The sequence below is a fragment of the Mytilus californianus genome, unplaced genomic scaffold, assembly GCF_021869535.1.
Source record: "Mytilus californianus isolate M0D057914Y unplaced genomic scaffold, xbMytCali1.0.p SCAF_10, whole genome shotgun sequence".
Classification (NCBI taxonomy): Eukaryota; Metazoa; Mollusca; class Bivalvia; order Mytilida; family Mytilidae; genus Mytilus; species Mytilus californianus.
Window position 1 is genome coordinate 68,326,843 of NW_026262582.1, and position 14,230 is coordinate 68,341,072.

General features: G+C 31.7%; 1 protein-coding gene across 1 annotated transcript in view; it reads right to left on the bottom strand.

Moving 5' to 3' along the window:
• The window catches only part of LOC127718414 (guanylate kinase-like), a 37,364-nt gene that overhangs the window by 13,769 nt on the left and 9,365 nt on the right, over positions 1-14,230 (bottom strand). The window contains exons 2-3 of the mRNA XM_052224429.1: positions 4,738-4,884; positions 1,116-1,157 (exon numbers count right to left, since the gene is read on the bottom strand). Of these exons, the coding sequence (XP_052080389.1) occupies positions 1,116-1,157; positions 4,738-4,884 (189 nt within the window). The remainder of the gene's footprint in view (positions 1-1,115; positions 1,158-4,737; positions 4,885-14,230) is intronic.

Sequence of the window (14,230 nt, forward strand, 5' to 3'; positions counted from 1 at the left end):
GGGTCCCAGAGAGAACCACTGACTTTCAGTAGGAAAACTTACAATCCTAGTCAATTAAGATTGGAGTTCAGCACACCTGCCACATGTGAGTAGAACTCACAACCTCAGTGTTGACAGGCTAGTGATACAGTAGTTTGACTACTTAAGACTACTAGGCCACTGACGCCCTTGCATGCAAATAGAAGTAATTTATGTTTCTAAAATCTTGTCAAGTTCTTTCTAACAGACAGCCAAAGCCATCTCTTGGTTGCATGCTCCCCTTGAGTACAAATGATAAGCTCTAATGCCTAACTGTGTCAAACCAACGGTTTTAAAATAATTTTTTTACCTCATGTTGCATTTAGGAATACTAGCAAAGACTTGGATCCTTCAATGTTACAAAAATGTATAAGGACTTGTGACATTTCCCTTAGCTATTCATTTCAAAGGTACCAACAGACAAAGTTTATGCCATTTCAACAAAGATTTGTAATTTCTTCAATAATATACATGTACATGATATACAAAAACACTTGTTTTTTCACTTAAAAATCTTTATATTATTATTTTTTTTTTTTTTTTTGGTGTTTTAACGCCACTCTTTAAAGCACCGCTTTTGGGCTATTTCGTGGCGGCCAGTTTTTATTGGTGGAGGAAGCCAGAGTGCCCGGAGAAAACCCCAGACCTTCGATAGGAAAACTGACAATCCTAGTCAATTAAACCCCCCCCCCCCCCCCCCTCCCTTAAAATTTGCAAAGCATGGTTTGTCCTCAGCTTAATAAAAAATATTTCGATAACTTTACCTCAAAAATATTTTCACCTCGCTCCCATCGCCGAAAAATTTAAGTTTGCACCCCCCCCATAACCTGAAATCCTGGACCCGCCTCTGGATATTATTTCTTTATTTAATTTTGAAAAATTAATGAACTTACTAATTCGAGTTTATAAAAGTCATATTCAATTCTCACTAGTTATAAAATTGCTAAAATTGCTTAATTGTTACGAAATCTGAATTTATTTTAAATGATATACAAAGTTTAATTTATTCTCTCTGGGAAGTTATGTATGGTCATCAGTAGAAGGAGGAGATCCCTGAAAAGCCTCTCGATCTAGAACATCTCATTCTGACAATTTACCTTTTCCATCTTGTTCGCCTGCTCTTGGATTTCTTGTTGTATCTATAAATAACATAGAAACTATTTTTAAACATTGTCATGATAGGAAAGTAAGAAAACTATGAATTTTTAACAACCACCAATTTTTACACACATCAGACTACATCCATTCTATCAACATGAAATTAAAATCTGCATATTTATCAATTGCCTATAAGCTGAAACAAAAGTAGTTTCATTAAACAGTTAAACATATCAACTCATTTTTACAACATACAAATTTTTACGTACACATCAGACTACATCCAATCAATCAAAATTTTCTATAGGAGAAAAATATTTAATTTTTTTCCTACATTTAAATAAAATATAGTCTCCCCAAGCCCTTATAGAATTGCATGATGGTAATGTGATGCTGTATTGCTTAGATGTGATGGATGCTAATTGAAATTATTTTTTTATAAATTGATGAACTGATGAGATGCTACAATTTCTAGAAACAAGACATTATTTTACAATTTCTAGAAACAAGATACTATTTTACAAGTCCCTACTAACCAGAGTGTGGGTAGAATTTCAAATGAAGTTTCCATTTAGCAGTCAGGGGACTTACTTAAATGAATGATTTCTAAATCACTGATTCAAGTAACATTTTGTCCACAAATGTTGGAAGTAAGAGTTGTCTTTCTGTTTAAGTAGTACAAATAAATCACTAGACTAAGTGATTTAATTTTATTGTAGCTTTAAATATACAATACTAATGATCCAGGGACTAATTATGTTGCTAAAATTATCAGAACCAACATCTGTGTTGATAGGATGACCGGTCATTTCAGGTGATAACATTGTACTGAATCTGGGATAATGACATGAAAATCACTTGTTTAAGTATCATATCTCTATTTTCTTCAAAAAATCACTTCTTTAAGTATTATTTTAGTTACCCCCACTAATTTCAACACCCCCCAGCAGTGAAATTTTGATCGGCCGAACAGTAAAATTTTATTACATAATCTGTAAGATGAAACCTTGAATTTTACAGGAAAAATACTCCCACTGCTGGGAAAAAATCTGTTCAGAAATTATCAGTTCATTATGTAAAGCCTTTATTATAGCATTTTTTCAACAAATATAGAATTTACAGCTAAATGATTGCATCAAAGGTATATGCTACTTAAAAGGAAGAAAAAGGTTTATTTATTCAATTTTACTAATAATAAGATATAATCTAATTAGATATAAGATGATGCGGTATGAGTGCCAATGAGACAACTCTCCATCCAAGTCAAAATTTATAAAAGTAAACCATTATAGGTCAAAGTACGGTCTTCAACACATAGCCTTGGCTCACACCGAACAGCAAGCTATAAAGGGCCCCAAAAATCACCAGTGTAAAACCATTTAAACGGAAAACCAACGGTCTAAGCTATATAAAAAATTCGTAAGGGTTCCGCGGAACCCAGTGTCTCGCCTACTTTTGCTGTTAATCGCAGGCTCAACAAAAATGAGGAAAAAAATCTATAAAAATATTCCTTTAGATACTATCGTTTGATTGTAAGAAGCTTCTGTCAAAGTTTGGTAAAAATCCAGGATATTTTATGAATCTAATAAATGTTTTAAAAACTTTCACTGCAAACTGTATTTAATGTTAACTGGAAGAAAAACAAAGTCCATTTAGAAGTAAAATATGGATAAAAAGGTACAAATTTTAACAAAATTTCCTTCTAGATACTATCTTTTGATCATAAACAAGCTTCTGTCCAAGTTTGGTACAAATCCAGGACAGTTTAAGAAAGTTATTAAAATTTTAAAAACTATAACAACAGAGTGAATGTATTGTTTCCTGGCAGAAAAACTAAGTCCATTTATAAGTTAAATACGGAAAAAAGGAAATTTTTTTTTAACAAATTTACTTCTGGATACTATCTTATGATCATAAACAAGCTTCTGTCCAAGTTTGGTACAAATCCAGGATAGTTTAAGAAAGTTATTAAAATTTTAAAAACTTTAACCACAGAGTGAATGTAATGTTTCCTGGCAGAAAAATAAGTCCATTTACAAGTAAAATACGGAAAAACAGGAATTTTATTTTTACAAAATTTACTTCTGGATACTATCTTATGATCATAAACAAGCTTCTGTCCAAGTTTGGTAGAAATCCAGGAAAGTTTAAGAAAGTTATTAAAATTTTAAAAACTTTAACCACAGAGTGAATATTTGTGGACGCCGCCGACGACAACGACGGAATGTAGGATCGCTATGTCTCGCTTTTTCGACTAAAGTCGAAGGCTCGACAGAAACAAGAAACGAGAAACACTTATGAACCACATCAACAAACGACAACTAGCTACTGAACATCAGATTCCTGACTTAGGACAGGTGCAAACAATTGCAGCGGGTTTAAACGTTTTAATGGTGTAACATCACAACATAGAAAAACACACTATAAAATATCAATTATAATGGCTTAACTCAATCAAAAGACATAATTTAACACCAGTGAACATACACTGAACAAATAAATTTGATCTATGATACAATGCAAATACAAAATAAATAAACTAAGGGAAGAATAATTAAAGTAACATATTATACCGCTGTGAAATGTTAAACAATTTAAGAAAAGCAATATACTTGAACAAAAATATCAGCCATTTGCAATTACTTTAAACATAGCCTGGTTTCCTGACCCAATCTAATACTTCGTCGATAGGGCCAGGCATAATACAATCCACGTGACCAACTATCAGCGCTGAACAGGACTGAATTACTGCGCATGTGCGTATTTTATAATCAAGGATTTAACGATCGGATTGTTAATTAACTGTTGATTCACGATGTTAATCAACAACGCTTGGATTATATTTGTTAGAAGTTTTCGAAATTTGCATTTCATATGAAAATAAAAATAGTCTTCAATAAATTTGTGGCAATATAAATATTTCCCGCCATGTGTCAAGAAATGACGCTATCCCAAGATGCATCATTCTAACATCCAATTGACGGAACCATGTTGTTGTATTCCGCCTGGCTCTACTGTCAAGCAGTTGGCCAGGATCTCAGGCTACTTTAAACACAGGTAAATAAAAATAATTTTGTTGTTAGGTATACATGTACAGTTCAAATAGAGAAAGGAAATATTTTTACAAAATAAATAATTTTGATGTTCATAGTACGCAGAAGTGAAAATTTATAGTAATACCAAACACTTATCAAAGCTAGTATATAGACCAAGATATAACCTTTAAACCTGTATGTTTAAAATTTTAGTAAAACTATAAAATCTCAATTTGTGACAAAATTTCGAATTTTCTACTTAGATAAGTGATTTTATAAATCACTCATTTCAGTAATTCCCCTGACTGTTTAGTGATCTCCAAAATGTTTCAAATGTCAGAATAGGTTCAAGCATACTGGAATAATTATATATAAGTGTATGATAATGTAAATAATTTTACTATTAAGTATTGCTGAGACTACTATAACACATATAGTGTTATAGTAGTCTCAGAGTATTGCAACCATAAAACGACAAATAAAAAAATCCTTCGTACAATAGGCATATATATACAAATATCAATTTACACTGCAGAAAAAAAATATAACAGACTTTTTCATTCAATTCACAAATATTATTACTTACGTGAAACACTAAATGCAAAGCAATCTGGGAATTCTTTGAAAAGGCGTGTTAACAGTGTACTTTTACCTCCCCCAGATGGTCCGCTGATTACAATAGGTCGGAAAGATGTCATGTCAAATGTGGAGTAATGGCAAACACGAAGGGACACTGAAAATAAAAGATGTCATTATAAAAATAAGAAGATGTGGTATGATTGCCAATGAAACATCTCTCCACCAAAAGTTAAATGACATAGAATTTAGCACCTTTAGGTTACCTTATGGCCTTCAACAATGAGCAAAACACATACTGCATAATAAGCTATAAAAGGTCCTGAAATGACAAATGTAAACCAACTAATTTGGCAATGTAAGGAGTTGCCCCTGATAGAAAGCAATATCTGAATAACATTGATGGCTATCAATTTCAAAATGTTCATTACCGGTATCAATCCGTCCATAGTATGAATCTATGAATTAATTTCCTATACATGTAGCCCTGGAACTGTATACAGAAATTAGTCACAACCAGGAAGTCAATCATCAATCGAAATAGAAATTTTTCGCAATCAATGAATATTGCTTCACACAAAAAATAAATTGAGTCCAAATTGAAGTAACCATGCTAAGTGAAATGTTATAACCAAATGTTTGAATTGTAAATTGAAAATTATGGCAGAGAAGGGTCATTATACCCAGAATGTCTTAAAATATACATTTACCTTTAAAAGACTTAAAACATGTATGAAGGGTACATTCATTCCAATTAATAGAATTTCAGGCATATGAAATGTCCAAGTGTTTATCATACTAGCACTAGACTAGTAGAGGTTTAGCGCTCACAAACATGTTTAACCCCGCCACATTCTTTATGTGCCTGTCCCAATTCTGTGAGTGAGGAGCCTGTAGTTCAGTGGTTATCATTGGTTCATGTCTGTCAAATTTGTTTTTTGTAAATTGTTTTGTTATAAATTAGCCCGTTAATTTTCTCAATTGAATTGTTTCATTTTTTTTGTGTCAGGGCCTTTTATAGCTGACTATACGGTATGGGGTTTTTCTCATTTTTGAAGGCCATGTGATTGCCTATAATTGCTTACATCCATTTTATTTGAACTTTGGTGTATAGTTGTCTCATTGGCAATCATACCTCATCTCCTTACTTTTATAAATGTGTTTAGTCTGTCAGAAATAAAACCCAAGGCAAAAGATGTCATGGAATCTTTACACTATATATACTAGTGAATTTATCTATTCAAAAGGATATTGTACATTGTTGTAAAAGATTCACTGTTACCGGTACATACACAGCAATCCAGTGTATCCCTGCACCTGAGACTTTTGTCTACACTTGGTATTAAAACTCATAGAACCAATAATCGAATAATATCTTATGAACAAATTCATGACAAGGTTTAATATCATGAAATCTTCTTTAACAGCTATTTCATCCTTATTTAAGATTTTGTATAATGTGTGTTCAAAATTAGGGAAACCCCTATACTATAATCACTAAGCATATAAAATAACCAATTTAAACTGCTTACCTCAGATCTAATCAAGCAATGTAAGAGTTTGTCCCTGATAAAATGCAATACCTAATTAAAGTATTGGTAATCTGAGAAATATTCTCAATATCAATCAATAGCTTGTCACAAGAGATAAACCAATGATATAACACTTCAACTCGAGTGGATTTTGTCACTGCCCTGTGGCCATCCACACTCCACAGTGTAAAGAGTAAGCAAAACATATAGATATAAAATGCTCCCCTGGGCGCAGATTGATACGACGGCAGAGGTCGAACCCTGAACAGTTGGGACAGGTATAGACACTACATTCAAACTTGATACAGCTCTGATCTAAATTGCAATACTGTAATTCAAGTATTGCTAATCTGAGAAATATTCTCATAATCAATCAATAGCTTGTCAAAAAAGACTAATCAATGATAATACACTTCAACTCGAGCGGATTTTGTCACTGACCCCCTCCCCCCTCCCCATTAACAGTGTACACAGTAAGCGCAATATACTGTAAATTCGATATCACAATAATAATAACCTGCATTTGTATATCTGATACATATATCTATATGCAGTTTTTCCTGAGATGACAATCATTTATCTCTCATATTTGTCCAATCTTCAATAAAATGCTCCGGGGCGCAGCTTGATACGACCGCAGAGGTCGAACCCTGAACAGTTGGGGCAAGTATGGACACAACATTCAAGCTTGATTCAGCACTGAATTTGGATTGTAATTAAATATTTGACACAGCATAGGTTTCTGACACAGAATGAAAGTGGTCTAAGACCTTAAAAAATTTTAATTTACCTATTCAAACCATATCATTATTATTTGCTTTTATATATATATAAATCAGAAATAACCAATTTAAAATGGAAAATTTTAAAGAAAAAAAAAGAAAAAAAATCCCCCCCAAAAAAATTTTGTAAACCCCCTTATGATTCATCACCCCAAACTCAATCCCAGCCTTCCCTTTGTGGTATGGTACCTTGAAGTACAATTTCAGAGAGATCCATACACTTGAACACAAGTTATTGTCTTGAAACTAGAAAAATGCTTGTTTTTTTGGCCTTTTATGGCCCCTAATTACTAAAATTTTGAGGGAGTTATAAATTACCCCCAAAATCAATCCCAGCCTTCCCTTTGTGGTATGGTACCTTGCAGTACAATTTCAGAGAGATCCATACACTTGAACACAAGTTATTGACTGGAAACTAGAAAAAAGGTTATTTTTGGCCCCTTTTTGGCCCCTTATTCCTAAACTTTTTGGGCAATTACCCCAAAACTCAATTCCAGCTTTCCCTTTGTGATATGGAACCTTGTAGTACAATTTCATAAAGATCCATACACGTACACACAAGTTATTGTCATGAAACTAGAAAAATGCTTGTTTTTTGCCCCTTTTTGGCCCCTAATTCCTAAAATTTGGAGGCAATTACCCCTAAAATCAATCCCAGCATTCCCTTTGTGATATGGAACCCTGTGATACAATGTCAGAGATATCCATAGACTTACACACAAGTTATTGTCATGAAACTAGAAAAATGCTTGTTTTTTGCCCCTTTTTGGCCCCTAATTCCTAAAATTTGGAGGCAATTACCCCCAAAATCAATCCCAGCATTCCCTTTGTGATATGGAACCTTGTGGTACAATGTCAGAGAGATCCATACACTTACACACAAGTTATGTCTGGAAGTTACAAAAATGCTTATTTTTGGCCCCTAATTCCTTAACTGTTGGTACCATAACCCCCAAAATCAATCCCCACCTTCCTTTTGTGGTATTGAACCTTATGGTAAAATTTCATTGAGATCCATTCACTTAAACTAAAGTTAGAGTGCGAAAACTAATGTGTCTTCAGACGACGACGACGCCAACGTCATACCAATATACGACCACAAAAATTGGAATAATAAATGCACGCAATTAAATTTCTGAATTTTAAAGGCCTATAAAAAAAACTCATCATAGATACCAGGTTTATATATTTTGTACGTCAGACGCACGTTTCATTTTCAAAACACTCATCAGTGATACTCGAATTAAACAAGTTAAAGGCAAAATAAAGTATAAGGTTGAAGAGCTTTGAGGACCCAAATACCAAACAATTTGCCAAATACAGCTAAGGTTATCTATTCCCATATTTCTACCCTTTGGAAAGGACATACATTATCATGGCAAAGATTTCTTTCTTTTATATGAAGATTTGCATGTACAATACCATTACAATAAAATATCATGAATATGGAAAAGTGAGTTAAGCTTTCACATGCTTTGTAAAAATGTACATATTTAACAAAATATTAGCTGTGTTACCGTAGCTCTTAGGTCCAACTTAATTGCCAAAAAATATCATTAGGACCTATTAAGAGCTATGGTTCCACAGCTAACAAAATTTAAGATCAAAATTTGAATGCATGGATAGGAGTGGGCTTCCAACAATGCACAGCTCAAAATGACAAAATTTCCAATTTGCCCAGGACCCCTTTTTGGTGTAAAAAATTGGTGGATTATTTAGGGAATCACTGGAGCATGACTGGTTACTTATTTCAATTACAGTCTTCAGATCTTAATTAAGTAAAAAAGAAATTTATATGATGAAATAATTAATTACCTCCCCTGTAATATCAATATTCTAAAAAAAAACAAAGAAAAATCTATAGATATATAATCAGGAAATTAATCAATTTCAATGATCAAAAGGTAGATGATGAAAATTAAGAAAAAGCAAATCTGTCTGCAGAACTCTACGGTAATGTCACATTTGTCAAACATCAAAGTATTTTAATAATTAAACTTGGATTTTTTCTTAATTATCAAGATGAATGTTTTCTTTCCTATCTCAAAAAGCCAATTACACGCAATTTTTGTAGGACAAATAGAAAATATCACGATTAGCCTTCACTCTGCACTTATCATATTCTTTGTGGCTAAAAGAAAGTTCATTTTATTTTCCTAGTTGCTACATTTGTACTTCCATACTGAATTTCATCCTATTTACAAGTAGATACTTTAATCTTTTTTAAGTCTGTTAGTCAAAATAACAGCAGTATAAACTTACACTGGAAATAATTAAGCATACTAAAGGGGAAGGGTTCATGTAAAACACTGATGTCTATTATTAATGTTTATTGACTGTTTCAAAAATCCCATGTGTTTAAAATTTAGGGATCAGTAGTTTCTCAAAAAGGAGGGTCTCGACGGAGGTACTTCATTTCTTTATTCTTTAATTTTTTAAACCATTTTTTTTTCTATATTCTTTATTTATTTTGCCTTTTATCATGATTATTCTCTATTCTTTATATTTTAGTACCCCTTTGTTCTCCATTCTTTATCCCCTCCCCCCCTATTTTTCTCTACATTTTTTTTTTCTATATTTTTCTGTTCTTTTTTTTGTGTTGCCCTTCTTTCTGCACTTTTTGCCCATTATTCTCTATTTTGTTATCCGCAACAAGACCCTCATAAACCTATTAAGAAGAGCAAACTAAGTCAGAATATGCCTATTTAGGTCAGATTCTATTCAGTCATGTCAGTGGAAATTAAAAATTTTTAAGATTGTAAATTGTTACAAACCTAATCAATAAATAAGGCCACCCTTCAAAAACTCTTTGTTTAATGTTGCCTACCCATGCCTTGTAGGGTTGGATAGTTAGGTATGGATTTTTTTTTTTTTGCCAATAGCACAAGTTGCATGTTTTAGACAAGAAAACAACGTTAGAGCAGAAAAAAATCTAAATTAAATTTGAAACGATATGTGTTAGGGGGTTAAGGTACACAAGGTAGGCAATATCAAACAATTTTAAATTTTATTTTTGGCCTTACCATGAATATTTTTATGAATTGATAATTTAAAATTTACAATCCCAAAATCTATCTTTAGATGATTGTTTAAAAGTAATCTGTTAATCATACACATCATTTTCACAATTTATAACAAATATAATTGCATCATATTTTTTATTGATATAAAAGTGTTAATGATAGGCATTTTTTACATTTTCATTCAGATCAAAAAATTTTAAAAATATATGTGCATGGTCTATACATATAAATATTTTTTGGTTATTTCTTTACCTGCACATGTTGTAGAAGTCAAAAATTGAAATATTTTTTATTAGAGAAAAAATTACATAAATCTCATCCGACTTGTGAAAGTTGATTTTTTGCAAAAGCTGATGGGAGATAACTCATGACAATCAATATTTTCACTTTTAACAATAATTAGTTTCACCTTGTTTTATTTATTTCATAAAATGAACTGTGTCGGATAGAAATCGACTTTATGCCAATGAATATCAATACATCTGTTAACTTATTTTGAGTTGAACAAAGCTCTATACAAAGTCTGTAACTACTTGAAAATTGAGTTGATATAAGAACCCTACAAAACAGACAAAAATTCATCTTTTCTTTCATATTTGAATGTTCCAAAATCAATGAAAGTCATTTACATGTACATGTATACATGCACTTGCATAAGGTTGATTTCTACCTGAAGCAGCTCATATGATGATTTTTCTAAATATCAAATGACATATATTCATAGGTCTTGATGTTTGATTTTTGAATACTGCTAATTCAATATTTTTGTGGGTACCAATGAAAAAAAAAAATTCCTGGATGTATGATTTCATTGTTATGCCAAACAAAGTCAGCAAACAGGCCTATAGATACAAAATTTTAGTTTAAGTTGAACAGTTAAATTTGTGGTTTACCAATACTTACAAAATCCGTGAAAATAGGTTCAATGTACAAATGTTAAATATTAAATATACAGTATTGATCTTAGTTATTTTTATATACTTACCTGTCAAAAAAGTTAAGAAATCACACATTTTAATCAAATACTTAAAACCTGTCATGTATACAGTATGGCAATGTACATGTATGGTGCATCCTGGTTTGCACATTTTTAAATAAAATTACTTGTCAACAAATTTTAATCGGATGCATGTTTATTTTCTGAATTACATATTTTGTACATGCATTTTACCTGTAAAATCTTATAAAGTATACTGCATTCTTTTATTAAATTAAGGAAAACATGTATGATTTGACATACGTAGTATACATGTAATACTAATATACAATCTTAATTGTAGTTGAGAAAATTAAATGGTTTATGGATCTTATTTTTTAAATTAATCATCAATATAAACAAATTGTTCACATTTATAATCAGGCAAAAGATTCACACATATATAGCATTTATAAAACAAATCATACAGGGTTTTCACTAACATAACTAAGGAAAGTCCATGAGTCCTGGACTCATCATGCTCATGAAAATCAGTCCGAACTCATCATTTTCAAAATGCATCAAGATTGTAAAATGTTGTATCAAATGAGCACATATAGATCATCATTTTATAACAAAACTTTAAAATTAATCTAAGCTTGATGTCATTTCCTTGCTCTATTTTGTCTGACATTGGACACAGAAATAACAATTCATATAAAATTTCATCTTCTCAGTGTTTTGACTCGCAATGGCAAATAAAATGCTTCGCTGGGCGCAGCTTGATACGACCGCAGAGGTCGAACCCTGAACAGTTGGGGCAAGTATGGACACAACATTCAAGCTTGATACAGCTCTGAATTTGGATTGTGATTAAATATATGACACAGCATAGGTTTCTGACACAGAAAGAATGTGGTCTAAGAACTTCAATTTTTTTAATTTACCTATTATGGTCCAATGTCCAAAATCAAAATACATGGTTAGATTCAGCATATCAAAGAACCCCATATATTCAATTTTTGTTGAAATCAAACAAAGTTTAATTTTGGACCCCGATTTGGACCAACTTGAAAACTGGTCCCATAATCAAAAATCTAAATACATGTTTAGATTCAGCATATCAAAGAACCCCAAGAATTCAATTTTTGTTAAAATCAAACTAAGTTTAATTTTGGACCCTTTGGACCTTAATGTAGACCAATTTAAAAAACGGGACTCAAAATTAAAAATCTAAAAACACGGTTAGATTTGGCATATCAAAGAACCCCAATAATTCAATTTTTGATGAAATCAAACAAAGTTTAATTTTGGACCCTTTTGACCTCAATATGAACCAATTTGATAGCGGGCCCACAAAATAAAAAATCTAAATACATGGTAAGATTCAGAATATCAAAGAACCCCATATATTCAATTTTTGTTGAAATCAAACAAAGTTTAATTTTGGACCCCGATTTGGACCAACTTGAAAACTGGGCCAAAAATCTAAAATCAAAATACATGTTTAGATTCAGCATATCAAAGAACCCCATATATTCAATTTTTGTTGAAATCAAACAAAGTTTAATTTTGGACCCCAACTTGGACCAACTTGAAAACTGGTCCAATAATCAAAAATCTAAACATATGTTTAGATTCAGCATATCAAAGAACCCCAAAAATTCAATTTTTGTTAAAATCAAACTAAGTTTAATTTTGGACCCTTTGGACCTTAATGTAGACCAATTTAAAAAACGGGACCCAAAATTAAAAATCTAAATACAAGGTTAGATTTGGCATGTCAAAGAACCCCAATAATTCAATTTTTGATGAAATCAAACAAAGTTTAATTTTGGACCCTTTTGACCTCAATATGAACCAATTTGATAGCGGGCCCACAAATAAAAAATCTAAATACATGGTAAGATTCAGCATATCAAAGAACCCCATATATTCAATTTTTGTTGAAATCAAACAAAGTTTAATTTTGGACCCCAATTTGGACAAACTTGAAAACTGGGCCAAAAATCTAAAATCTAAATACATGTTTAGATTCAGCATATCAAAAAACCCCATATATTCAATTTTTGTTGAAATCAAACAAAGTTTAATTTTGGACCCCAACTTGGACCAACTTGAAAACTGGGCCCATAATCAAAAATCTAAACACATGTTTAGATTCAGCATATCAAAGAACCCCATGAATTCAATTTTTGTTAAAATCAAACTAAGTTTAATTTTGGACCCTTTGGACCTTAATGTAGACCAATTTAAAAACGGGACCCAAAATTAAAAATCTAAATACACGGTTAGATTTGGCATATCAAAGAACTCTAATAATTCAATTTTTGATGAAATCAAACAAAGTTTAATTTTGGACCCTTTTGACCTCAATATGAACCAATTTGATAGCGGGTCCACAAATAAAAAATCTAAATACATGGTTAGATTCAGCATATCAAAGAACCCCAAGAATTCAATTTTTGAAGAAATCAAACAATGTTTAATTTTGGACCCTTTTGACCTCAATGTTGACAAAGTTGATAACGGGCCCAAAAATCAAAAATCTAAATACATGGTTAGATTCAGCATATTAAAGAACCCCATATATTCAATTTTTGTTGAAATCAAACAAAGTTTAATTTTGGACCCCGATTTGGACCAACTTGAAAACTGGGCCCATAATCAAAAATCTAAATACATGTTTAGATTCAGCATATCAAAGTACCCTAAAAATTCAATTTTTGTTAAAATCAAACAAAGTTTAATTTTGGACCCTTTTGACCTTAATGTAGACCAATTTGAAAACGGAACCAAAAATTAAGAATCTAAATACACGGTTAGATTCGGCATATCAAAGAACCCCAATAATTCAATTTTTGATGAAATCAAACAAAGTTAAATTTTGGACCCTTTGGACCTCAATGTGGACCAATTTAAAAACGGGGCCCAAAATCCAAAAACTTAATACACGGTTAGATTCAGCATATTAAAGAACCCCAAGAATTCAAGAATTAAACCCCATTGAAATTACTCAAGAAATAAGCAATTTATACGAAGTATCTTCTTTTGCACAATACTGTGCAATTGAATATTTCTTGCTATTGTGCAATACTGTACAATTGACAATTTCTTGCTATTGCGCAATATTGTGCTATTGGATATTTCTTGCTATTGCGCAATACTGTGCAATTGAAGATTTCTTGCTATTGTGCAATACTGTGCAATTGAAGATTTCTTGCAATTGTGCAATACTGTGCAATTGAAA